Source organism: Tachypleus tridentatus, unplaced genomic scaffold (genome assembly GCF_004210375.1).
Source record: "Tachypleus tridentatus isolate NWPU-2018 unplaced genomic scaffold, ASM421037v1 Hic_cluster_1, whole genome shotgun sequence".
Classification (NCBI taxonomy): Eukaryota; Metazoa; Arthropoda; class Merostomata; order Xiphosura; family Limulidae; genus Tachypleus; species Tachypleus tridentatus.
The window spans coordinates 28,381,274-28,407,305 of record NW_027467777.1 but is presented as its reverse complement, the minus strand read 5'-3'; the positions used below and the strand labels follow the sequence as shown (position 1 = coordinate 28,407,305).

Below are 26,032 nucleotides of genomic sequence, written 5' to 3'. Positions count from 1 at the left end.
TTATAAGCCTTTATAAATTCTCTGTTATATGAGCTATCATGAAACGGTTTGCAACAGTTAATAACACAACTCAAAAACGTTTTCTCTTATTAAGTAAACTAACATAATTCAGTCAATAAATTCATAAGCCAGAATTCGGTAAACTTCCAGTCAAGCCCCATCGATAGCACACAGAACATTAAGGTGGAAGATGATTTTGTTCCAAACATTAAGAAGCATGTTTAGCGTGGATGTTCTGCAAAGTAAAGAGAAACATTTCTTGAGTTGTGTTATTAATTGTTACAAACTGTTTTGAGATAGCTCATATAATAAAGAATTTAAGGCCTATAATGGGGTGAATAATTTATGGACACCTTGTACATTAAGTTGATTTTAAATGATATTGAAATTTTATATAATATTATTGTTATCAACACAACTGCAGAAGTTTGAAACTGTGTTTCATTGTAATGAAAACCTTTTTTTATTAGTCAATAGTCTTATTTGTTATTAAATTTTATACGTGTTTTTAACATTTCTTAAGATATCTGTATGTTTTGTTTAGATAGTAATGACTGTATTGGCAAGGTTGTGTTACAACTTTTAAAACAATTTAATTAAAGTGTTTACAATGATAATGATAGAAGCAGTTTGCTTTTTACACCACCTCACAGATGTAAAACAGTTTATATTAATGTAGCAGCAAATTCTTGAAACATTTTTTACAGAACCATTTCATTATTTTGACATTAAGCTAGGATTATTTCTATATTTTGACATTAAGCTAGGATTATTTCATTATTTTGACATTAAGCTAGGATTATTTCATTATTTTGACATTAAGCTAGGATTATTTAATCAGTTTGACATTAAGCTAGGATTATTTCATCAGTTTGACATTAAGCTAGGATTATTTCATCAGTTTGACATTAAGCTAGGATTATTTCATCAGTTTGACATTAAGCTAGGATTATTTCATCAGTTTGACATTAAGCTAGGATTATTTCATCAGTTTGACATTAAGCTAGGATTATTTCATCAGTTTGACATTAAGCTAGGATTATTTCATCAGTTTGACATTAAGCTAGGATTATTTCATTAGTTTGACATTAAGTTAGGATTATTTCATCAGTTTGACATTAAGCTAGGATTATTTCATCAGTTTGACATTAAGCTAGGATTATTTCATTAGTTTGACATTAAGCTAGGATTCATAAGAGATTAATATTAAAAAATGCTGTGAAATATTTAGACTTTTTTATGTTGATATTAAAATAGTTTTTATATTGATTGCAGAGCATTCAGTGGAAAGAGACTCAGTGCATAATATTGTGAGTATTGCTGTAAAACCACCGACAAAAGAACCATTACAACCTCTAAAAATCCATCTTAAACCTGATGATGATATCTCATCGTCGGGTAATCCCAGCACAAGCAATAGTCCAGTCTCCCAGTCTTCCACTGTCCAACCAGCTGATCAGCAGTTTATCCAGGAATTATCTTCTTCCTTTTCTCAGCATAATCTGGTTAATTCCCACAAATCAATTGGTTCTCATTCAACAGTTTCTCCAGAACTTGTTACATGTTCTCCGTCAACTTCTGTTATGACTGAAACCAGTCGAGCTGTTCTCATTCAATCCAATCCACATCCAACTGTTTCTCATATGTTGCATAATCCTGTTACAGTTGCAATGAAACGAATAGCTTCTTCAGCTAAACCTAATCAAGTTACTGACACCACAGTCTCTTCACAACAGCCAAGTCCAGATGCTTCAATTGAGGCTGGACAAATTGGTTCACACTCATTAGCTCAGCCAACATCTAATCAAGTTACTGACACCACAGTTTCTTCACAACAGCCTAGTCCAGATGCTACAGCTGAGGCTGGTCAAACAGGTACAACATGCCCATTGGCTCAACCAACATCTAATCAAGGTACTGACACCACAGTCTCTTCACAGCAGCCCAGTCCAGATGCTACAGTTGAGGCTGGACAAATGGGTTCACACCCATTGGCTCAGCCAACACCTAATCAAATTACTTGCACAGTCTCTTCACAACCTGTTTTCACATCTTCACGACAACCCAGTCTAGATGTTGCAGTTAGTACAGTTGAGGCTAGACAAATGGGTACATACCCATTGGCTCAGCCAACATCTGATCAAGTTACTGACACCACAGTCTCTTCACAACCTGTTTTTACAGATTCACAACAGTCCAGTCCAGATGCTACAGTTAGTACAGTTGAGGATAGACAAACGGGTATTTATCCATTGGCTCAGCCAACATCTAATCAAGTTACTGACACTACAGTCTCTTCACAACCTGTTTTTACAGCTTCACAACAGTCCAGTCCAGATGCTACAATTAGTACAGTTGAGGATAGACAAACGGGTATTTATCCATTGGTTCAATCTACATCTAATGAGGTTACTGACACCACAGTCTTTTTGCAGCCTGTTTTCACGTCTTCACAACAACCCAGTCCAGATGCTACAGTTAGTAGAGCTGAGGCTAGACAAACGGGTATTTATCCATTGGTTTTGCCAACATCTAATCTAGTTACTGACACCACAATCTCTTCACAGCCTGTTTTCAAGTCTTCACAACAACCCAGTCCAGATGCTACAGTTAGTACAGCTGAGGCTAGACAAACGGGTATTTATCCATTGGTTTTGCCAATATCTAATCAAGTTACTGGCACCACAGTCTCTTCACAGCCTGTTTTCAAATCTTCACAACAACCCAGTCCAGATGCTACAGTTAGTACAGCTGAGGCTAGACAAACGGATATTTACTCATTTACTCAGCCAACATCTAACAAAATTACTGACACCACAGTCTCTTCAAAGCCTGTTTTAACATCTTCACAACAACCCAGTCCAGATGCTACAGTTAGTACAGTTGAGGACGGTCGAACAGGTACATACCTGTTGGCTCAGCCAACATCTAGTTTGCAACTTGTTGCTAGTCGCATGGTTACTGCCTCAGCTGTCAAACATTCTGGTAGTTTGGTACCTTCCAGCTCTTCAGAAAAAGTTGTACATACAGAAAAAGAAGGCGAAACTTCTAAGCATTCCATTATCACTGAAATAGTTTCTGTTTCTATAGGCACGGCAACACGGGCAGTCTTAAATACTGTAAATTCTACTGTAATCACTTCCTCACCTGTTGTTTCATCATCTAAGCTTAGCAGTAGTGGTTGTGACACATCTGGGAATCGTTTGACATTAATATTTAAAAATACTCCCACTTCAGTTGGACAGCGGTCTTTGCTGACACCTGCTAATAGTATGACTGGAGTCACTGTCCCCTTTAGTTCCTCTAAAACTGTTCCGATCAAACTAGTGACTCTTCCAGCAGCAGGATCTTCTCTTAAGACTGTAAAATCTTCAAGTCAGCCAGTTCTGGAGTTAATAAATTCCACTTCTGGCTCTCCAAACACATCCTGTATTACTGCCACAAACTCTCTATCAACATCACCAGTTAGGTTAGTAGTCTCACACATAAAACCATCAGGGTCTGTGTCACCATCTCTTTCATCATCAATGGTTAACAAAGTGCTTGTAAAATCAGTGATGGTAACAAGTACATCACCTTCCTTCAAAATTGTCCCCGTAAGAGGAACCATCTGCACTTCCAGCAGTTTAGCTTCCAGTTCTCTGCTGGCTGCTTCATCACTGTTGGAAACTCATAAGGCTAATATTACTAACCTGTCTTCGGCACCATTGGAATTGAGTGGAAAGGGTTGTGAAGGGGAAAAGACGATGGGTCAAGTAAGATGTTTGAAAGCAGCAGTTTGTGTTGAGACTCTGGAAGATTGTAGTCCTACCATACGCTGTGAGAAAAGTCCAGAACAGTTTAAAAAAGAACAGCCAGATCTTAGGATGGCAGTGTTGGAATCTACTACAGGAGAAAAATTGATTGGTACCAAAAATCCAAGTAACTTAATTACTTTCACCTCTAGTGGTGGTTTGCAGAGTTCTTGTGAAGTAGAAATGAATGAAGATCTGCCTGTTAAGGAGTCAACATCTGCAAGAGGTATTTCAGAGGATCATTGTTACACATACAGTCAGTCGAATCCAACTAGTCAAAACAAGGTTATAGAAACCAAAGTGTTTGAGATTGTACCAGAAAACGTTCTATCAGTTACTGGCACCGAGGGAGGAGGATATGACCATGCTTCACTTGATCATTTATCTGCAGATGAGTCTGTATCACACCAAGAAGAGGAACAAAAACAAAGTCAGATTCCAGAAGTAACAAAATCTGCATCAGCAGAAAAAGGAATAACAAATGATCATACAAAGGAAAAACCTGCAAATGTAGAAGACAGCTCTGTTGTTCCTGAAAGTAATTCTTCATCTGTAATAATTTCCCCAACCAACAAACTTGATTCTAATATTTCAGTTGGTGAGATATCTTCTGAAGTTAAAGAGAATGGAACATTTGTATCTTCAGAAAATAATGAACTTGTCCGTCCAATTCACATATCATTAATGAGGACATCACCAGTGCCAACAGTCGATAGAAGTTTGGAAATAAATTCAGTAATAAAGACTGAAGAGGAAGAGTTCGCTGAAGAAATTAAAGAGCAAGATAAACATGAAGGACACGTGGAGGGAATAACGAAGACTGAAAAGTCCATCGAAGAAGAAGTAAAAGCAAATGAAGGTGATTGTGGCAAAGCTGATATCCTTGATGATCAGACAGAAAATGTTTGTTTAAAGCCATCAAAGAGAAAGTCCTCAGAAAATGCTGCTGAGCTAATTAAGGCTTGTATAGGACTAGAAGATTATCCCAAACAGATTGCTTCAGAAGACCACAGTTCATCAAGGTCACATGAGGAAAAGAAAGACAAAGAAGATAACCCATCTCCAGCCTTTCCAAAGCACTGTAGACTTAGACGAGATGACACCATCAACAAAAGTAAAGATTTTGACTTGTCAGGTATAGTAGTATTTATTAATATTGTCTGACACCATCAACAAAAGTAAAGATTTTGACTTGTCAGGTATAGTACTATTTATTAATATTGTCAAATATTTCTTTTCCAAATGAATTGTCTGAAGAATGATGACAAAAAGTAGTTCACTACAATTTTTACTTGGTAAAACATATATATAATATAAATAACATTTATTATTATTATAGATCATTTTACAGTATTATCTTAATATTTGGATATAAAAGTAACATAAATCTCCAAAGCTAGCCAAACCTCATGAGGTATTAAGTTTACAGATAAAAATATTATTAACGGAGCATACTCAACTGATAAGGTAATGCATTTAAATGCATATATCATATTTAACTAAATATTATCACAGATGTGCTATTTTTTCAGTTTTGCTACCACTGCATTTAATATTTATAAGATATTTAACTAACTGTTCTAACAGCTGTGTTAATTTTTAGTTTTACTCCCACTGCATTTAAATATTTATAAGAAGGTATTTAACTAACTGTTCTAACAGCTGTGTTAATTTTTAGTTTTACTCCCACTGCATTTAAATATTTATAAGAAGGTATTTAACTAATTGTTCTAACAGCTGTGTTAATTTTTAGTTTTACTCCCACTGCATTTAAATATTTATGAGAAGGTATTTAACTAACTGTTCTAACAACTATGTTAATTTTTAGTTTTACTCCCACTGCATTTAAATATTTATGAGAAGGTGTTTAACTAACTGTTCTATCAGCTGTGTTAATTTTTAGTTTTGCTTTCACTGCATTTAAATATTTCTAAAAATATATTTAACTTACTTTTCTAATGGTTACCCCTCTGTGTGGAGTCCTGTACGTGGTGAGGACCTCCCATGGAAGGTTCTGTTCTTTCTGTTTACCTCCTCTGGGAACTAGACATCCACCCACATGTTTGTTGTGAATGGCGACCCATGAAGGAAAGGAGAGGATCTTGTTGGTTGAGGGGTCCTACCCTAACACACCACTTTGGCCTTGAATTCCTGTAGGCAGGCAGCCTTGGGGTGGCCCCCCTTGGGTCAGTAAGCTGGTCCGATTGGGCTAGTGTCAATCAAGTACTAGTGTTGAATGTTCTCAACAGATGTTGTGTACATTGTATCTGATGCTGGTATTTGGGTATAGTGCACACGAAACACTGGCATTGCTGCAGTGTCCTTGTTTGACACTGTAGTGCATCCCCTCATAGTGCTCCATGGTGGGTGGGGTCAGTGGGCACCGAAATGTTCCTTTTTCATTATAGATAATCCAGTTAAAAATCTTAATAAAATAGTGAAAACAACCACATCTTGAAGATTCTGAGCAGTAATCCTCACCATCTGTACCACCTGTTGTACCTCATTTTCTTATATTGGTTCACTTTCAGACAAACCTTTGGGGCAAATGTCTCCCTTTTTCTTTCAGAAGAGACTAGAGGGACTTGCTGGCTCTCCAAAGTCAGTAAAGAAGCTTTGATCTGGTGACATATTGATGTAAACATCCACATCTCAACACAGTGAACTCCTCGTGCATTCAAATGCAATTGGGGATATACCTATTGAGGGTACACCTCATGCTACTTTGAATTCATTACAAGGAGTTGTTGTTGAGAGGGATTTGAAGAACATCCTGAGTCAAAGATTCTCGCTGGTCTCTCCACCAAAGGAGTTTCTGCAGTGAGGTGTACATCCACTTACAAAGGTGGAATTATGGTGCCGACCAATGTCCTCATTCTCACATTTACATCACCATGTCCACCTGCCACCATCAAGGCAGGTTATCTTAATTGCAGAGTATGGACATACATTCCAAACCCTCTCCAATGTTTCCAGTGTCTGCGATTCGGACACTTGAAGACATCATGTCGTGGTTCCTTGATGTGTGCTCGTTGCGGTGGTAGGGACCATGTCCATGACATTAGACAGTGTTATTGGTGATGGTGACACTGTCCACCTTGGAAATGTTTTTAGTTTTTTAAAGGCCATTAATCTTTTTAATGCTATTTAGGTTTTTTAATTTATACATTAGACCTTTTTTAATGTGATTCGCTTTTATGAATCACAGCCTGTCTAGTTTGATTTGAAATTAGAAAATGGCCGTAAAGTCAAATAACTCGAAACCAGGACTGAAAAGGCCAACTTCAGGTGACTAACGCTGCTGTTCGAACTACCTGTTAGTCAATCCTGGCGAGTTATTATTAAAATTTTGCTACAAGTCTTTTAAAACTTTTATTACTTTATTTTTGGAAAATGGCCATAATGTCAAATAACTCAGAACCAGGACTGGAAAGGCCAACTTCAGGTGACTGACAGTGGTTTTTGTACTTACCTGTTAGTCTTCCTGGTGAGTTATGATAATTACAGTTAGGCTAGAGAAAGTCCTTTACAACTTGTATTACTGTAGTTTTTCTCTTACTGCTGTAAACTAAATGTAAACATTTTGTTTTATGTTTGTTTTACTTTACTTTTTTACTTTAACTTTTTTACTGGATGTTTGTGTCACAGATAGTCCAGCTGCTTTGTGTCATAAATCAATCAATCTAATAGCTATGTTAATTTTTGGTTTTATTTGCCCTGCATTTAAATATTTATAAGTAAGAATATATTTAACTATTGTAACAGCTATACTAATTTTTATGATGAAACTTTGTAGAATGGATGGCAACTGCCTGTTGTGGAGATACAAGTGTATAGGATGACGTTGAATCTACAGGAAATCTCTCCTCCAAACACAAACAGTGATAATCCAACCAATCATATCACACTCTCTGCAATCCACCAGAGTACTATAAAAGACAAATACCTACACACACACTGACTTGAAGACAAAAGGTGGAAAACTTTCGAAACATTGTCCTCAACACTTGTCTCCACAACATGCAGTTGTCATGTCTAAACAATCACTTAGAGAATGTTAATTGTACATTTTGTTTGCACTGTTTGTAAGTATTTATAACAAGATATCTAACTAACTATTATAACAGCTGTGTTAATTTTTAGTTTTATTTGCACTCTGTTGGCTTTGAATTTTAAAATTTTTCACATGGCAGTAAAATTATATACAAAACTGAAAGAAACCTTGATTAACAGTTTTGAATTTTTTATTTTGTTTGTTTTGAAATATTTTTAGTGGAGAGAAAATGATTGAGTTCACATCAACATTTCTAAAATTCACACATGTCAGTGTGATAATACAACTGTATAATAATTGTACATCAGTTGGATAAAAGACAATGCTGTATCTTTCACAATAGATTATTAAGGAATATTGTGATTGTTTATATTAGTTTGACAAACATTTTTAATTTGAAGCTAAAATACTGGTAACAGTATTACATTGATTGATTAAATGACAAGAAGTTACATATGTTTGTAGGCTTAACACAGAACATTATTAGAATCAAACCACATACTGATGTGAACATTTCTCGAATTTTAATCAGGGTTTGTGAGAAAGGTAAATTAAAAATTAACATTTTATAATTTTTTAAATTTCTTCAAGCAAGTAGTTTGTGTTTTAGGTTTATAGGAAATATGGGTGATTAGTAACAGGTTTTGTTTGAAAAACATAATTAATGAAAAGGATCAAAAACACTTCTGGAAACGTTTTTGAAAGGAACAAAATGGTCAGTATATTTGACTGGGAAATCTTCCCTTGTAACACTCATACAGTGCCGTCACTTCAGTTTTGTATGATGTGTGCTCTTGAAGAGATATTGACAGAAGATTGTTTATGGTAGTTTCTAGCAACTGTTAATGAAAATAACATTTGGCCCCATTCATCTGAAACAAACAAGCTCTGCCTGTGACAACACAGAGAAACTCTCATATGTTTACCACTCCCCAGACTGTCTTTAAAATCTTTTGAGATGTATTGTAAAATGTTTGAAACTCTTCATCATCTGCTTATTAAAACTTGTGATAACTAAAGACTATTACTGAAGCTTGTTCTACCTAAAGCTTTGATTCAAATGTTGTATACAATTTTGAGCTGTTTATTTAATAAATATCTTCAAAGGACACCTGTCTATAAAGTATATTTTTTCAGTATTGGAGAATGAAACTTCTGAAGGCTCAAGCGAGGATGAGATGTCACTTCGTGAGTTAGCAAGTCGTTCAAGTGCCCGACAGAAGGTTTTTCCTGAAGAAAAAAATATTACAATCCATGCCCGCCAACTTCGAGGTTCTCGTCAGTATCCTAAGGATGTAGAGAAAGAAGAAACTAACATTCGGACAAACAGACGATCGTCTTCTCATGAATCTCGTAGAAGCGAAAGCCGGTGTGGTTTTCGTAGAGACGTAAAGAAAGTTGTTGAGGAAGACAAAGTCCCTGGGAAGCGAACCTCTGACCGAAGCAAGAGATTACTACTGATAGGTAATGTTTTGGGTACACTTGGGTAAATATTTAATGGGGTTTGGTTTTTTTTCTCTCTATCAAAGAGGTAGCCTTCAACATGTAACCACTTATCATTATTTTAGCTTTAAGTAACTGAGACAGAGGGTAAATATATACAGAATATTTAAGTAATTGTATCTGTATACTTTTTTATAAAACTAATACAGTGATATAAACAACTACAGAGAAGAAAGTTTATCTCGAACAGTAACATCTTCACACCTTGGATTCTATATAATGTTTGTTTTTCAGTACCAAAAATGGTCACACATCACAGATAAAACTAAAGTAAAAAGGAGTAAAATAGTACTCGCATATTGGTAAGGAAACTCTTGTCTTACATGATTTAATGTTTATTCAAAACCATTACCTCTGCAGATAAATACGTCCACAATCACAATATCCCTAACCTTTTATCATCACTATCTACAGCAAGTGGTCGTAAGTAAAACCAGTAATTATAGCTTAATAAGTAAAAATGTTATTTTATGAAGTTAGAATTCTAGCCTTATAATATATCACTGTTTAAGATAATGTCTAAATTAATAATTACACTACCAGTAACCCTCACCATTAAAATGTAGTAACAATTCTCTGTTTTCCATGGCTGGATTTCTTTTGTTTTTATTGCTACTCATATTATAATGTCTTACTATAGTTTTTGTTATTTATTAAATTCACAATGTCGTGGGAAAATTTTGGGCTCAGAATTTTAGTTCAGTTCCATGTTCTTTTTACCTTGTTGCATATACTTGATTGTGTCTGTGAGGAAAATTACATACAATAATGGAATTTGACAACATTCAACTTAGTTGTTATTGTCATGTCAAACTTCAGTTGTTTAAATAAAAATAATGGGAAGAGCTAATTTCTGTTTGTTTAAGAGTCAAGACACAAAGTGAGCAACTTTGAATCAACTGAAAACAATAATGTTCAATTACTTGGAATCACCTGTATTATTATATTAATCACTCATGTTTACAGACTGTGAAAACAGTGGACTGTCAGGTAACTGTTGTTCTGTAGACCACTGGTGACTAAACAGTGGACTGTCAGGTAACTGTTGTTGTGTAGACCACTGGTGACTAAACAGTAGACTGTCAGGTAACTGTTGTTGTGTAGACCACTGGTGACTAAACAGTGGACTGTCAGGTAACTGTTGTTGTGTACGTGTGGTGGACCACTGGTGACTAAACAGTAGACTGTCAGGTAACTGTTGTTGTGTACGTGTGGTGGACCACTGGTGACTAAACAGTAGACCACCAGGTAACTGTTGTTGTGAACGTGTGGTGGACCACTTGTGATGGCAGTTGTACAAATGAAACTTCTTTGACCTTGAATCCATTATTTTTTACCATAATAATGTCATTGAATACACATCTGACTGGTGTGTATGCTTTCTATATTAGGACAAGAAGAGCAGTCTCCCACACGAAGAGGAAGCAGTCAGAGAGGTGTTCGTGGAAAAGAACATGAGAACTCTCCTGTGATGGAAGAAACTAGTGAGTTAACAACAGAAAAAAGGAAAACTAGAGGCAGCTTTATCCTTGGTGAGATATTTATGTTGTGTTCTTTCACTTTAAGAATAACATTCATGTCAACATGTTGATGTCTTTGTTGTTTTTTACCACAGAACAAGAAGTCCCCCCTGTCAAGAGAAGGAGGTTTTCCCGGGACAGTCACAGATAGCCTAGACCCGTGTGTAGTTGTATCTGTAAAGCTATGCATGGCTCCATAACCCAAGGAGTGTGGTAGAACACTTTTTCTGTAACCTGGTGCTGTTGTGACCATGTACTAAGGACATCCTTTCTGCAGATGGTGTATGTAAAGAAGTGTAAATATGTTACTGTCTTCATGATAATGTAAAGTCCATCACGTCCCCTACCCCAGTGTCAAGTTCTTTTACGTTATATTTTTGGCACAAGGCCAAATTAATTTTGTCTTGAGGGATCACTTGAAGACACCAAACAAAAGAAACTTGAATGCTGCTCTGATCAAGGAACCCTGAAAAGTGTGCATTTATTTTTCTTTAACACTACTGTTTGTATTTCAGCATGGACCAAGACTCCAGTCAGCTATGTTTAAACACTGAATTGTTGGGCCTAATAACACAGGATTCTTGTGTTTTAGAAGTGAACAAATATGGGCAGTGTGCATAGTCTGTGAACTGTGTGTATATATATACTACATGTATAAATATAAATATATTAGTAGCTTTTTATTTTCATCAGATATCATGTGTATTATAAATACCAGGAACATTCTGTCAGTGGTAAACATTTTTCTTTTCTTAAAACATCTAAGTATAGTTCTTTCATACAGAATAAATGGATCCTGTAATGTTGTGAATATATTTGTATATTTGATCCAACATCTGTAAAGGATCTAGGTTCTGAAGGCATTGGATGGTTTGTTGTAAGTTTCATACTGTTATTAAATAAGATAACACATCGGATTGTACCATTTTCTGACGTGACCTTTACCCTCTTAATTACATTAAAATGAAATAGACAAAAATGTGGTGGTGTTTTATTTTATTCACTCATAGTTCAATTACACGTACATTTGTAACATATAAAACTAGATTAAGAAATGTTGGTATAAATCTGTTTTTAGCAAGAAACTTCATTTGTTGGTCCCAATGAATTCTGTTTGCCACACCTGGAAAACATAAATATATGTTGTAAGTCCTCATGGTATAATAACACTTTCAAGAATGTTAAAGTGATCAAACAAATGACATACCTAAAACAGCTGTTCTGTTCATTCCCCATCTGGTCTACATGATTGGAACACACCAGCCTGTCTCATTCTTTCAAAATCTTTCTCTGCATCATAGGAACTGGAAAACAAAAACTGTTGCTTTTATACAATAAACTAAGAACATGCAATGTCTTTGTTTTTTTATACAGTAATAACCAAAACCTATATCTTACTTACCCTAGTTTGTTGTCATTCTTAAATTTTAGAAATGTATTTTTTACAGTTGTTTGACGTCTGAAGAAATTGTCTACAGGCCAATTCTACCAAACCACAATAAAATATATTAGTGAGATGAATCTTCACTGAGAACTGTAAATTAGTTACACTTTACAGAAAGATGTAGAACGTAACATTGGTTGTCCTGTTTTGTACCATCTGCTGCTTCTCATCATGGGTAGTGATGGTACTTTTTAAACACCAACAGTGTTGCTTCATTTCATACCATGTATGTGTAAACGCAATTTTAACAAGTATTTATTTGTTACCCATCCAAGAAACTTTCTGTAACCCTTGGATATATAATTTATTTCAGAAAATTACAAAATATTATTGAAATGACAGAGAAATTCTATCTTCAGATATAATGATTTAGTGGCATACAATGTAAAGTGTATTATTTAATATTTAAAAACATTTACTCACCATTCATATGTTGTAATATTGTATAACAATGTTCAAGCCTTAAGTAGTGTTTTATCTATAATTACACTTCATACCAACAAAGAGAAACAGTAATAACACTAATATTTTTCAAATATTCTAACTTTAAAATATTTTGTAAAATGAAACTTGTTTTATAGATGTAATAAAACTAGGATGTTTATTGAGGTAATGTATTAGTTCCTATATACAGTCAAATGGTGTTGTATAACACACAAGCCAAAGGTTCCATATAATGATATAAACAGATATGCATTAGTTCCTGTATACAGTCAAATGGTATTGTATAACACACAAGCCAAAGTTTCCATATAATAATATAAACAGATTAGACAAAATATTTTTTGAATGACCTGACTGTTTCAAAGCTTTATTTTCATATTACTGTATTTAAACAGTTAAAAACATATTTCTTTTAGACTTGTAATATGGATGCTGTGAGCTAGTCATTTCTCTAACCACCACTTCAAAGTTACTGACAGTAATGCATGGTCTTAGTAGCTTTACCATAACAAAGACTAGGTAAGCAACAAAACAGCCATGTTGGTCCAAAGCTTTTAATGTTTAACAAGTGATATAGATGGACATAACACAGATACCTCATTATGCATCATACCTAACAGTAAACAATAGCATTTACTCACAATGTACTAAAAACATGTCAGTACACAAAGTTTTGATAAAACTAAAATAGAAGGTCCTACTTTCAAAAGTGCTCAGGTTATAAGGGTTTCTATTTCAATGGTATAATTGAAAACATATTTTGTAGTTATTTTTAATATGCAACACTAATATTATTCACTATTCATTGCTAATCAATCAACTCACTACAACTTAGTTATAGGCCAGAAATAAAGTTGAGACTATTTTCAAACTGCCTTATGTGTTTAATTTTACTTTTTCAAACTTTACAAAACAAAACACACTGAACTCTCACAGTCCATCATTTCGTAGCCACACACTTTCTTCAAACTTTACAAAACAAAACACACTGAACTCTCACAGTCCATCATTTCGTAGCCACACACTTTCTTCAAACTTTACAAAACAAAACACACTGAACTCTCACAGTCCATCATTTCAGAGCCACACAAACTTTACAAAACAAAACACACTGAACTCCACAGTCCATCTTTCAGAGCTACTTCAAACTTTACAAAACAAAACACACTGAACTCTCACAGTCCATCATTTCTTCAAACTTTACAAAACAAAACACACTGAACTCTCACAGTCCATCATTTCTTTCAAACTTTACAAAACAAAACACACTGAACTCTCACAGTCCATCATTTCAGTCCATCATTTCTTCAAACTTTACAAAACAAAACACACTGAACTCTCACAGTCCATCATTTCGTAGCCACACACTTTCTTCAAACTTTACAAAACAAAACACACTGAACTCTCACAGTCCATCATTTCGTAGCCACACACTTTCTTCTTCAAACTTTACAAAACAAAACACACTGAACTCTCACAGTCCATCATTTCAGAGCTACACACTTTCTTCAAACTTTACAAAACAAAACACACTGAACTCTCACAGTCCATCATTTCAGAGCTACACACTTTCTTCAAACTTTACAAAACAAAACACACTGAACTCTCACAGTCCATCATTTCAGAGCTACACACTTTCTTCAAACTTTACAAAACAAAACACACTCTTCAAACTTTACAAAACAAAACACACTGAACTCTCACAGTCCATCATTTCAGAGCCACACACTTTCTTCAAACTTTACAAAACAAAACACACTGAACTCTCACAGTCCATCATTTCGTAGCCACACACTTTCTTCAAACTTTACAAAACAAAACACACTGAACTCTCACAGTCCATCATTTCGTAGCCACACACTTTCTTCAAACTTTACAAAACAAAACACACTGAACTCTCACAGTCCATCATTTCAACTTTCTTCAAACTTTACAAACAAAACACACTGAACTCTCACAGTCCATCATTTCAGAGCCACACACTTTCTTCAAACTTTACAAAACAAAACACACTGAACTCTCACAGTCCATCATTTCAGAGCACACACACACTTTCTTCAAACTTTACAAAACAAAACACACTGAACTCTCACAGTCCATCATTTCAGAGCTACACACTTTCTTCAAACTTTACAAAACAAAACACACTGAACTCTCACAGTCCATCATTTCAGAGCTACACACTTTTCTTCAAACTTTACAAAACAAAACACACTGAACTCTCACAGTCCATCATTTCAGAGCCACACACTTTCTTCAAACTTTACAAAACAAAACACACTGAACTCTCACAGTCCATCATTTCAGAGCCACACACTTTCTTCAAACTTTACAAAACAAAACACACTGAACTCTCACAGTCCATCATTTCAGAGCCACACACTTTCTTCAAACTTTACAAAACAAAACACACTGAACTCTCACAGTCCATCATTTCAGAGCCACACACTTTCTTCAAACTTTACAAAACAAAACACACTGAACTCTCACAGTCCATCATTTCAGAGCCACACACTTTCTTCAAACTTTACAAAACAAAACACACTGAACTCTCACAGTCCATCATTTCAGAGCATATGCACTTTCTTCAAACTTTCTCACAGTCCATCATTTCAACTTTTTCTTCAAACTTTACAAAACAAAACACACTGAACTCTCACAGTCCATCATTTCAGAGCCACACACTTTCTTCAAACTTTACAAAACAAAACACACTGAACTCTCACAGTCCATCATTTCAGAAGCCACCCACTTTCTTCAAACTTTACAAAACAAAACACACTGAACTCTCACAGTCCATCATTTCAGAGCCACACACTTTCTTCAAACTTTACAAAACAAAACACACTGAACTCTCACAGTCCATCATTTCAGAGCACACACTTTCTTCAAACTTTACAAAACAAAACACACTGAACTCTCACAGTCCATCATTTCAGAAGCTATGCACTTTTCTTCAAACTTTACAAAACAAAACACACTGAACTCTCACAGTCCATCATTTCAGAGCCACACACTTTCTTCAAACTTTACAAAACAAAACACACTGAACTCTCACAGTCCATCATTTCAGAGCCACACACTTTCTTCAAACTTTACAAAACAAAACACACTGAACTCTCACAGTCCATCATTTCGTAGCCATGCACTTTTCTTCAAACTTTACAAAACAAAACACACTGAACTCTCACAGTCCATCATTTCAGAGCCACACACTTTCTTCAAACTTTACAAAACAAAACACACTGAACTCTCACAGTCCATCATTTCAGAGCCACACACTTTCTTCAAACTTTACAAAACAAAACACACTGAACTCTCACAGTCCATCATTTCAGAGCTACACACTTTCTTCAAACTTTACAAAACAAAACACACTGAACTCTCACAGTCCATCATTTCAGAGCTAATGCACTTTTTCTTCAAACTTTACAAAACAAAACACACTGAACTCTCACAGTCCATCATTTCGTAGCCACACACTTTCTTCAAACTTTACAAAACAAAACACACTGAACTCTCACAGTCCATCATTTCAGAGCTACACACTTTCTTCAAACTTTACAAAACAAAACACACTGAACTCTCACAGTCCATCATTTCAGAGCTACACACTTTCTTCAAACTTTACAAAACAAAACACACTGAACTCTCACAGTCCATCATTTCAGAGCTACACACTTTCTTCAAACTTTACAAAACAAAACACACTGAACTCTCACAGTCCATCATTTCAGAAGCCACACTTTTTCAAACTTTACAAAACAAAACACACTGAACTCTCACAGTCCATCATTTCAGAGCCACACTTCTTCAAACTTTACAAAACAAAACACACTGAACTCTCACAGTCCATCATTTTGTAGCCATGCACTTTCTTCAAACTTTACAAAACAAAACACACTGAACTCTCACAGTCCATCATTTCGTAGCCACACACTTTCTTCAAACTTTACAAAACAAAACACACTGAACTCTCACAGTCCATCATTTCGTAGCCACACACTTTCTTCAAACTTTACAAAACAAAACACACTGAACTCTCACAGTCCATCATTTTGTAGCCACACACTTTCTTCAAACTTTACAAAACAAAACACACTGAACTCTCACAGTCCATCATTTCGTAGCCACACACTTTCTTCAAACTTTACAAAACAAAACACACTGAACTCTCACAGTCCATCATTTCGTAGCCACGCACTTTCTTCTGGGACTTGTCATTTAAGCCTCTCTGAACCAGTTTAAAAAAAAATTCAAGTTTCTAATAAGCAAACACTTATTTAGAATCTTGAAAATATTTATTCTGTGCATAAAACTCAAAATTACTCATTATTAATAATAACAGTTTTACAGAGTTGGATCTTTTGTACAGTTTTTAATGACAAATCATACAGGAAACATAAATAGAAAACTGTGTGTGTGTCTCATAACCTCTTACAATAAATTAAGCTTAGCACTCACTGTTTATATAAAGATAGAAATGCAATTTAAAATAGTAATAATAGAGTAGGTGTTGTTAAATTAATAACTGTTTATAAAATTTGCAACTAAAGGTGGCGATCAGTCTAGGCTGCATTACTAAATATGTCGAAATATACCTTGAAGACTATAAAAGAAAGGTTCATTAGTGCATTGTTCAGTAACACATGCTCATTTAGAACTACCTTCACAGTTTTTTACTTTAATAAATGCTCTTCCTATAATTCAGGATTTAGTTAAAATATACCACGGATATGCAGGGCTTCGATCCAGTAGGGCTAGGTATCGATTCTTCTGTTAATTTCCTGCTAGAACACAATATTAAGTGTCTAAAATAAGCAAAACAAAAGTTAACACTGCTTGCCTTCTACATGTAGGTGTTCTTACCAAGTTTTGTGTATCGGGTACTGTATTTTTATAACATTTCAGTAATTTGATTTTGGTAGAATTCACGTCCTTGAAAATTAGCTTTTATTTTCTCCTGGGTGAAATATATAAATTGTACAAAACTACTTCAAACACTGTGTTGTAATTATTGTAAAACTGAAAACACTTTGAACATCTTGGATAATTTCCATCTCCCATATTTCGACATAACTGAAATCACAAGTACTTACTTGTAAAAGTCAGCGTACCGTTTCTTCCTTGGCTCTGCTATACCATACTTCCAAGCAATACCAGAAGCTATTGATAGAACTGCCACAATTCCAAGATGAACGCGAAGACTACTACGTAGCAAACCTCTTAACTGGGGCTTGGGAATTTTCTTTACTGTTGTTGACATTTCTAGACAGTTTCATACTTGGACAGTTGACTTATAAACTTAAGTGTTCCATTACTTCTTAAACTAATTAAATAACGGTAATATCTTAAGAATTTCACCTTAAAGGTCTTTAATAACAATACAAGTACACCCATTATTTAATTTTTGTAGTGCATATTTGTGTGCAAAAAGACATACTAGAAATAAACGGCTTTTCAACGCCAAAATGTTAATACTTAATTAGAAACTCAAATAATAACATTCACATTTCGGTGTTATAAAGTTGTTTATTTCTACTAGATTCTAGCATTAATAATGTAAGTACCCAGTTGTTTGCATATGATCCAGGAATGGAGAAGTACAACATTACTAACATAGCCTAACGCTTCAAATAATAATTATACTACTACTATATTATTAATGATAGCAACAGAACTTCTATAAGATAGAACAATAACGTTAGCCATTATAACTTACGGTTACAATATACAGTTATGCAAGAACCCAAGACATGACTGGGATTTAAACATTACTGTTGTTTTTTACACTGTTATTCACGTTTGAGTTTTTAAGTAGATATAAATCTTAATTCACTAATACCTAAACCTTAAATACTGAAAAGAATTTAACTTACTTCCTTACGATCTACCCTATTTCTTAACTTTCCGTAAATGACCTTATTCCTCTTACAGAAAAGGCGCATGCGTGAGTTGCTAAGGGATGCTAGCTAAAATAATTGTGAAAACGAAAATTAAATTAAACAAGTGTAATTTACATTCGTTATCCCAAACATATACATTTGTTACTAAAATTTTAAAAATATTAATATATTTATGCAGAGATGATATATACAAAGTGACTAGTTTCTCTGAGGCATCAAACAAGTTAACATATAACATGAAACAGACTGTTCAAACTTTAACTTCCTCTTTTACTAATTTTATAGAAATATTACATAAGTCTATAAACCATTTATATCCGCTGTCTATTATTAATTAATTAACATAAATCTTCGCTTAAGCCAAATTATCTATTAAAATCGAAATGAAAAATAAGTCAATTTTTGTTCTTTTTTCAATTTGGCGCAAAGCTACACCAGGGTAATCTGCGCTAGTCGTCCCTAATTTAGGAGTGTAAAACTAGAGGAAAGGCAGCTAGTCATCACCACCCATCGCCAACTCTTGGGCTACTATTTTACTAACAACCAGTGGGATTGACCGTAACATTATAACGCCCCCACGGTTGAAAGAGCAAGCATGTTTGGTACGACTGAGATTCGAACCCGGGACCCTCAGATTACGAGTCGAGCGCCTTAACCCATCTGGCCATGCCAGGCTTGAGCAAGTCAATTAAGGTTGCTTTGAATTATTAAATGTTTCTCTACGCATTCATACGATGCCTTTCCAATTGTTTTTGATTAAACCTTCTATTACCAATTACCACTGAGTATCTACATGGTTTTCGTTTATTATTGGACTGTAACTTTTAACTTGTACTTAAGCTTTCTAAAGGAACATCAGGTTTTTGTTCAAAACACTTACACGAAGATTTAATGATAGCATAGTTTCCATTAGAATTATGATTTTTAGCTTAAACTAAGCACTACCGCTCTCTTAAAATGCCTTCCTATCGTACTAAAGCCATCGCAGAAAATGTTTTTGGTTAGAGTAGGAAAAGAAATATGAAAAATTTGTCTCTGACTTGTTCCTAGTTATCCATTTCAAACACTTCTCAATTATATTAGAAGTCTAACAAGCTGTAAAACACAATATCAATTAGATGCTCAACCTTAACAGTTATTTCTAAGTATCATAAAGAAATAGATTGAATACAGTAGCCAAGAAAAATAGCTGCAAACTAAGTTTTATCAATAAGTACGATGACGTTGCCAAAGTTCATCCTGCTGATCTGCATGTACCGCCACCTATGAATATGCTTTATATTTGTTTTACAATTTGAATAAAAATGAACCCTTTCTGTGACGTATAAGGTGTCATATATATTCAAGCGTACAACAAACTAATCCTTTATACACACACAAAATCACTGCGAACCTGAGTAATTGAAATTTAATCAAAATATTTTTCACTACTGTGACTGAAAAGCAAAATTAAGTGCATCATTATAAAAACATACCAATTTTGTAAATATTGGATGTAGCTTTACATAGTAGTTATCGTTAATAGATACTCGTCACTTGTAAAAACGTTCCTACCATAGTATGGTAACGATTGGTTAGGTTTTAATACAAATCACGTTTCTAATCAGTGATATCGAGAAAACTCACTTGTAGAGAAATATATATGCAAAAATGGCTCGTTTGGGTTGAGAAAATATTTTACATAGAAGAGCGAACGTTTCGACCTTCTTCGGTCATCGTCAGGTGCATATATAAATCACGTTTCTTATGAACAGAACCTCTATTCCTACAAGATTATTTGTGAAGCAGAATATCCAGTCTGAACTATTCTGCCCGATTCTTAAATGATAGAGAACTTTAAAACTCGTGTCCTGATGCCCTTTTACTCTAAACAGGCCACGACTACTTCTTCGAAAGGTGAAAACTTGAACGAATACAAGAGGTGGAGTAAAGCTGATATTTATATTTGACAATTTTATCGTGCTTTAGAAACAGATTTTTTTTTATAATATACCATGAATTGTTTTAATTACGTTTATTGTGAACTATGGACAATAAAACTATTACTGTAAACCAGTAAAGAACTTGTAAAACCTGTTGTCAAGTCTGTGAAGTGCCATTCAATAGAAGAACCAAAGCCAATTAATCAATGAGGTTTCATCTATGGAAAAGTAACAGCTTTCATTTATTGAACTTTCACTTAACTCTAAAAAAACTTTCTTGTCAGAAAAACTTTATTAATCAGCAGAAGTTAATGAAAACATCTTGTTCCCAACTGACCATCACTACACCAGTAGCTCTAGGAACTTAGCTAATTAACTATAGATCTTTTTACTGGTGTTATAAACACAGATAATCTCTCCCAACCACAGATGCTTCGATGGCATGGTTCAGATGCAAGATTGTTAAAATCTATGCAGGACCACTCATACAGTGACATATGGTAATCACAATTTGGTTTATTTCTAAATTTAACCAAGTTACAACTGGTCATATCATTAGCACAAACCTCACAGTTAATGACACATCTACTACTTCTGCCTCTTTTCGTTGATCATTAACAGTTTTTCCCATCCAGAACCCAACAAATCTTCAACACTAGAACTTTGCTATTCAGCATGTACAAAGTTCCAATATATTCAATTCAAACTTGTATAGTCACTGCAGATGTGATCATAAAGGATTTTTTGCCCTTGTCGATGCAAATTCATCTATGAAACCAGATACTGTAGATGCACTCATAAATTAGTTTGCTAACAAGGCCAGTAGCAATACTTGTAGTAACCTTCAGATAAATGACATCAGTTACTCTCCTCAAACACAAAAAGACCACTGCTAGTAAAATGTCAAAACTCTGAATACTCAAATAAGATATATTACCATACTTTGAATTACGTTTAGATACAGCTGATTGTGGAATATTCAGTGGTGTATGCAACATCAATTTCTTGTTCTTTATCCTGCCAACCAAGAGAGATCCTGAGTCAAGATTGGTAATATAATATACTACAACCATGTTAAAAATTTGTTTTGAGCTATATTACACTTAAATGGTTTTAGTTTATTACATTTTGTTATGAGTGATATTAAAGCACAAGGATTTCAAGACTGGAGGTGCTCACATGGGTATCTGCTGTACATGAAGAAACACTTAGGGCAATGTTAGTCAAATGAAACATGTTAACAATATATAAAAACAAACAACTTGAGTTGATTAAGTACATGCTTTGTGATATTAAAGAAAATTTCATGTTTTAACAATATAGTAGTTCCCACTGTTTCATATTAAAAAACAAACCAGAATTAACATTGCTCTTAAATTAGTGGCATGTGGTGATAGTACGTATCATACACAAGTAACTTTGAAAAGTACATACATTTGTTAGATGTTACTGTTGACTTCAATGAAATAAGTAACTGTACAACAAAATATTTACTGGAAATTTATTGATAATCTGAACAATACATCTGTCAGGATTTACACATCAGCTATCGTTACTTCAACCTCAACACCAGGCTCAATGTTGATCGATGTCTAAGTACAAAATTAAGGGTATAAATGGAAGTTTTTTTTATAATTAAACATCTTGCATCTTAACAGAGAAGTAATGCAACCACTTCAGTCCAAAGACTGCAATCAAATTTTGTTGTAAATTATATAACTTAAGAAAACTGATTTAATGAGAAAATAAACACTAAATGAAACAGAACAAACCTGACAGGATTCTAAAAGAATATCACCAATAGATTAAACAGCAAATGAAATATGACACAACTTATAGATAGAGGAGTAGACATCAAGATAAAGTTTGACCAAGTGGTTAAAAACAATAGAAGTACACAAATTAAATATTAAGATTACTTATTCACTACTAAATCATTAAAGCTAATAATAGTTGCAAAAGTTGATTTTATTGTATTTCATAAACCTATAAACCAGCTACTACACTAGCTAATACTGGAAGTCAGTACAAAGTTAGAATCTCTTTGAACATGAAAGAAGATGGTTAGCTGGTACAAGTTTCCAAGCAGTTGATGAAGCAAAATTCCTTCTATGAGACTGTTTTGTGAAACAAGTTCTACAAATGAAACATTGTGCCCCTTGTGGCACTTAACAATAGCAGACATAACTTGAAAACTACTATTCATTCTACTAGAAACTGAATGAACTTGAAACAACATGAATAAAACAAATTGAAACTTTGAGACATTTTACTGTCTACACTATTTTAATTATTCAGAAATTATCTTTAATCTATGAATGAACTGAAACTTTTCTTGTCTCTAAACCTAAGCCTTACTCTCTATAAAACAAATTACAGAATTAAAACTAAAACTTCCAATCTCAAAGGATACAATCTGTTTCACAATCTCTGAGGGACTGTGAAGGTCGATCAGTCGTTTGTGGATCCTCATCTGGTAACGATCCCAAGTCTTTGAGCCTTCACCACAAGGAGTCTTGCGTGTCGTGATCCGCAGAACTTTAGTAGGAATCCGTACCGGACCCTTTACTTTCAATTCTTTTTCCTTAGCTCCTTGGATAAGTTCCGCACATACTGGAAATATTTAGTAGTTTAAATTTCCGAAAAAACAAAACAATCACAAATTCCAAAAGGTACAGTAATTAAATTAACATTATCAACACAATATAAAGGAAACTGTTACCTTTTTCAAGACTTCGCACATTTCGACTTGTGAGGGTAATACGAATCCGATGAATGCGATGGCTCTGTGCGTCATCGAGAGGCTTGCCAGTATCTTTGAACGTACTCTTAAAATATAAATCAGTCACGTCACTAACTCAATCTACCATTCATATTTTTGAAAAATCCTTATCTTTAAGAAAACTGATGGCCCACAATAAAGTACATATCACATTATGACAAGCAAATCACAACTCTTCTTGGATACTTTGATTTCATGTTCCTTTTTTAGGGTCAAATAATTTTTTGTAGCTTTCAAAAACAATAATGCAATAATATATATTATCTTTCTAATTAGATTTACACATAATCCAAGAAAGTGAAATCTCTACACAAGTTATTTAGGTACACCATTATTTCAGACAAGTTGAGATAGACAATACTGTACTGGTAGCATACTTTATGAAACATATTAATCAAAATTAATGAAAATTTGAAATTATAAAAACTTGTTACAACTGTTGGTTCACACAGTCATGTCATTATTAGTAACAGTTCCTTTTTACTACATTTCAACTAACTAGTTGATTGAGGAAAATATTAGAGAATTTAAAATAAAATCACAACCAATAACTTTAAAAAAAGTGTCATTAGGGTACATCTCAGAAGGCGGATGACACTATATTTTAATATCATGGCTGTAGACACAAAGTAGTGTCAATATTATTTCAAACCAATATGCAAATAATGATATAAAAAGGTAGTATTAATGATTACTACTTACGTTTACTAACACTGACGTCAATCAAAACACTATACTAATACTATATTACATGAATACAAGTTTTTGTAGCCCAAAACTACTGTAAATGCATGGATATAGTTTTCTACTACACCATCTCAGTAGATATCTCTTTTAAAATTACAAAATGGTATGAAAGCAGTTTCTGTCAGCAGTAAAAACACCCTAAATTTTCCCATAAAATACTTCATACATTATTTTGGTTAACTTTTAAGCTTAATGCTTAGCCTTGGAATTGTTAAATCTTTCGTTAATCATGCAACCCCTAGTTAGCTTCTTTTTTTCAAAACTACATTGGACAAGTAGAAAAAAAAATTGACAAAGGCAGATCCTAGAATTATTATGGGGTTAACACTACTTTTTCTTAAACACTTAAAACGTGGCATGTAAAAATAACGAGGATCACCAATACGCCACAACCTTACTATTGGTATTAGGCCTACTACAAAACCCACTCGAAACATTAAGCCTAACCGATGTTTATTATACTTATTATTTGATATTAGAACTTTCTTAGGAGAAAAATAATTACAACAGCTATAATTTAAACAATCTTATAATTACCATATCAGATGTATCAGTATTTTCTGGCCGACTTAATCAGCAAAAATCAACTGAACAGCGGTGAGCCAGATATAACTCCTAACACTTCTGGAACAGAAAACACGTGAAAGAGAATAATGAAAGTGGTACCGAGATTTTTGACACGCATTGGCGTTTGTACGACGTGAAACCACAGAACAGAACGGATATTATAAAGTGTATTTAAAAACAAATTAAATATCCGAAGTATTTCTTCCAAGCCCCATATAAGAATAGAGATCAAAAAAATTGCAAACATTATAGAAAACAAAACTTTTCATTTCTATATCGCACATTTATGTCCTACATTATGATATTTTGAAACCTAATTACAAAACGCTAAAGGGAAATTATACAATATTAGCAAACCAACAATCAGTAATTTCTCTAAATATCGACTTTTATTATGATTAAAATATTTTAATTTCTACAGATTTAAAAAGTAATGTCAAGTTCATTCATGCTTTTAAATCTATTTTTTTTTCGTTTACATATTTGTGCATGTACCTCCTATATAACTTTTATAAATTTAAGACACGGATGTCTTTTGTTTTAGTGTTTCTGTAGCATAGCAGTGAGTGTGCATATAAATTATATGTTATAAATATATGTTTGTTATAAATTACAAACTGACTTTTCATATGCGTGGTGGAAACAGCACAAATAGCCTAAGGTGTTAAGGTGTTCGACTCGTAATCCGAGGGGTCGCGGGTGCGAATCCCTGTCGCACCAAACATGATCGCCCTCTCAGCCATGGGGACATTATAACGTGACGGTCATTCCCACTATTCGTTGGTAAAAGAGTAGCCCAAGAGTTGGCGGTGGGTGGTGATGACTACCTTCCCTAGCCACCTTCCCTCTAGTCTTACACTGCTAAATTAGGGACGGCTAGCGCAGGTTGCTCTCGAGTAGCTTTGCGCGAAATTCAAAAGCAAAAAAAAAAACATTAATTATGAACGAACGGACTTTCCTTTATTTATAAAATTTAGGTTAAAAATTGACTAGTGTCCATGATATAAACGTCAAATTTTGTAAAAGCTCATAATATATTTATTATAATTAACTCAGATATTGTACAATGATAGTATTGTTGAATCTTCTCACACTACTAACACATCAAACTAAGACTTTTAAGTAAAATATGTTTCACTGTTAAGTTTTAAACAGAATATAGTTTTAAACAGAATATAGAAAATCTGCTGACGAGAAAAACATGGACACAAAAGTTCGTTTCGAAATTTATTGACAGTGTAGTACACATTTATAGTAAATGTTCTCTTATTCTTCATATAAAGTAAATTTTTTGACAGTATAGTACACATTTATACTAAATGTTGTCTTATTCTTTGCATAAAGTAACT

General features: G+C 34.1%; 3 protein-coding genes across 5 annotated transcripts in view; 1 reads left to right on the top strand and 2 right to left on the bottom strand.

The window, feature by feature from the left end:
- The window catches only part of LOC143241924 (uncharacterized), a 46,517-nt gene extending 34,666 nt beyond the window's left edge, over window positions 1-11,851 (top strand). The window contains exons 6-9 of the mRNA XM_076485231.1: window positions 1,276-4,929; window positions 8,986-9,312; window positions 10,743-10,883; window positions 10,967-11,851. Coding sequence (XP_076341346.1) covers window positions 1,276-4,929; window positions 8,986-9,312; window positions 10,743-10,883; window positions 10,967-11,022 — 4,178 coding nt within the window. The 3' untranslated portion in view covers window positions 11,023-11,851. The remainder of the gene's footprint in view (window positions 1-1,275; window positions 4,930-8,985; window positions 9,313-10,742; window positions 10,884-10,966) is intronic.
- LOC143241925 (cytochrome c oxidase subunit 6C-2-like) lies at window positions 11,851-18,763 on the bottom strand. Of its 3 annotated transcripts, none has more exons than XM_076485232.1 (4): window positions 18,639-18,763; window positions 17,859-18,027; window positions 12,079-12,175; window positions 11,851-11,994 (listed from the first exon to the last, which is right to left on the bottom strand). In XM_076485232.1, the coding sequence occupies exons 2-3, from the start codon at window positions 18,023-18,025 to the stop codon at window positions 12,097-12,099; spliced, it is 246 nt and encodes an 81-aa protein (XP_076341347.1). In that variant the 5' UTR covers window positions 18,026-18,027; window positions 18,639-18,763; the 3' UTR covers window positions 11,851-11,994; window positions 12,079-12,096. The 3 variants fall into 3 exon arrangements, with proteins under 3 accessions (XP_076341347.1, XP_076341348.1, XP_076341349.1); XM_076485233.1 differs by having other exon boundaries at window positions 17,859-18,088; window positions 18,639-18,702; XM_076485234.1 differs by having other exon boundaries at window positions 17,859-18,042; window positions 18,639-18,682.
- A 3,311-nt stretch (window positions 18,764-22,074) lies between these two features.
- Window positions 22,075-24,813, bottom strand: RpS20 (ribosomal protein S20). Its single transcript, XM_076485230.1, has 4 exons — window positions 24,654-24,813; window positions 23,310-23,415; window positions 23,001-23,200; window positions 22,075-22,179 (listed from the first exon to the last, which is right to left on the bottom strand). The coding sequence occupies exons 1-4, from the start codon at window positions 24,654-24,656 to the stop codon at window positions 22,123-22,125; spliced, it is 366 nt and encodes a 121-aa protein (XP_076341345.1). The 5' UTR covers window positions 24,657-24,813; the 3' UTR covers window positions 22,075-22,122.
- Window positions 24,814-26,032: the final 1,219 nt, after the last annotated feature.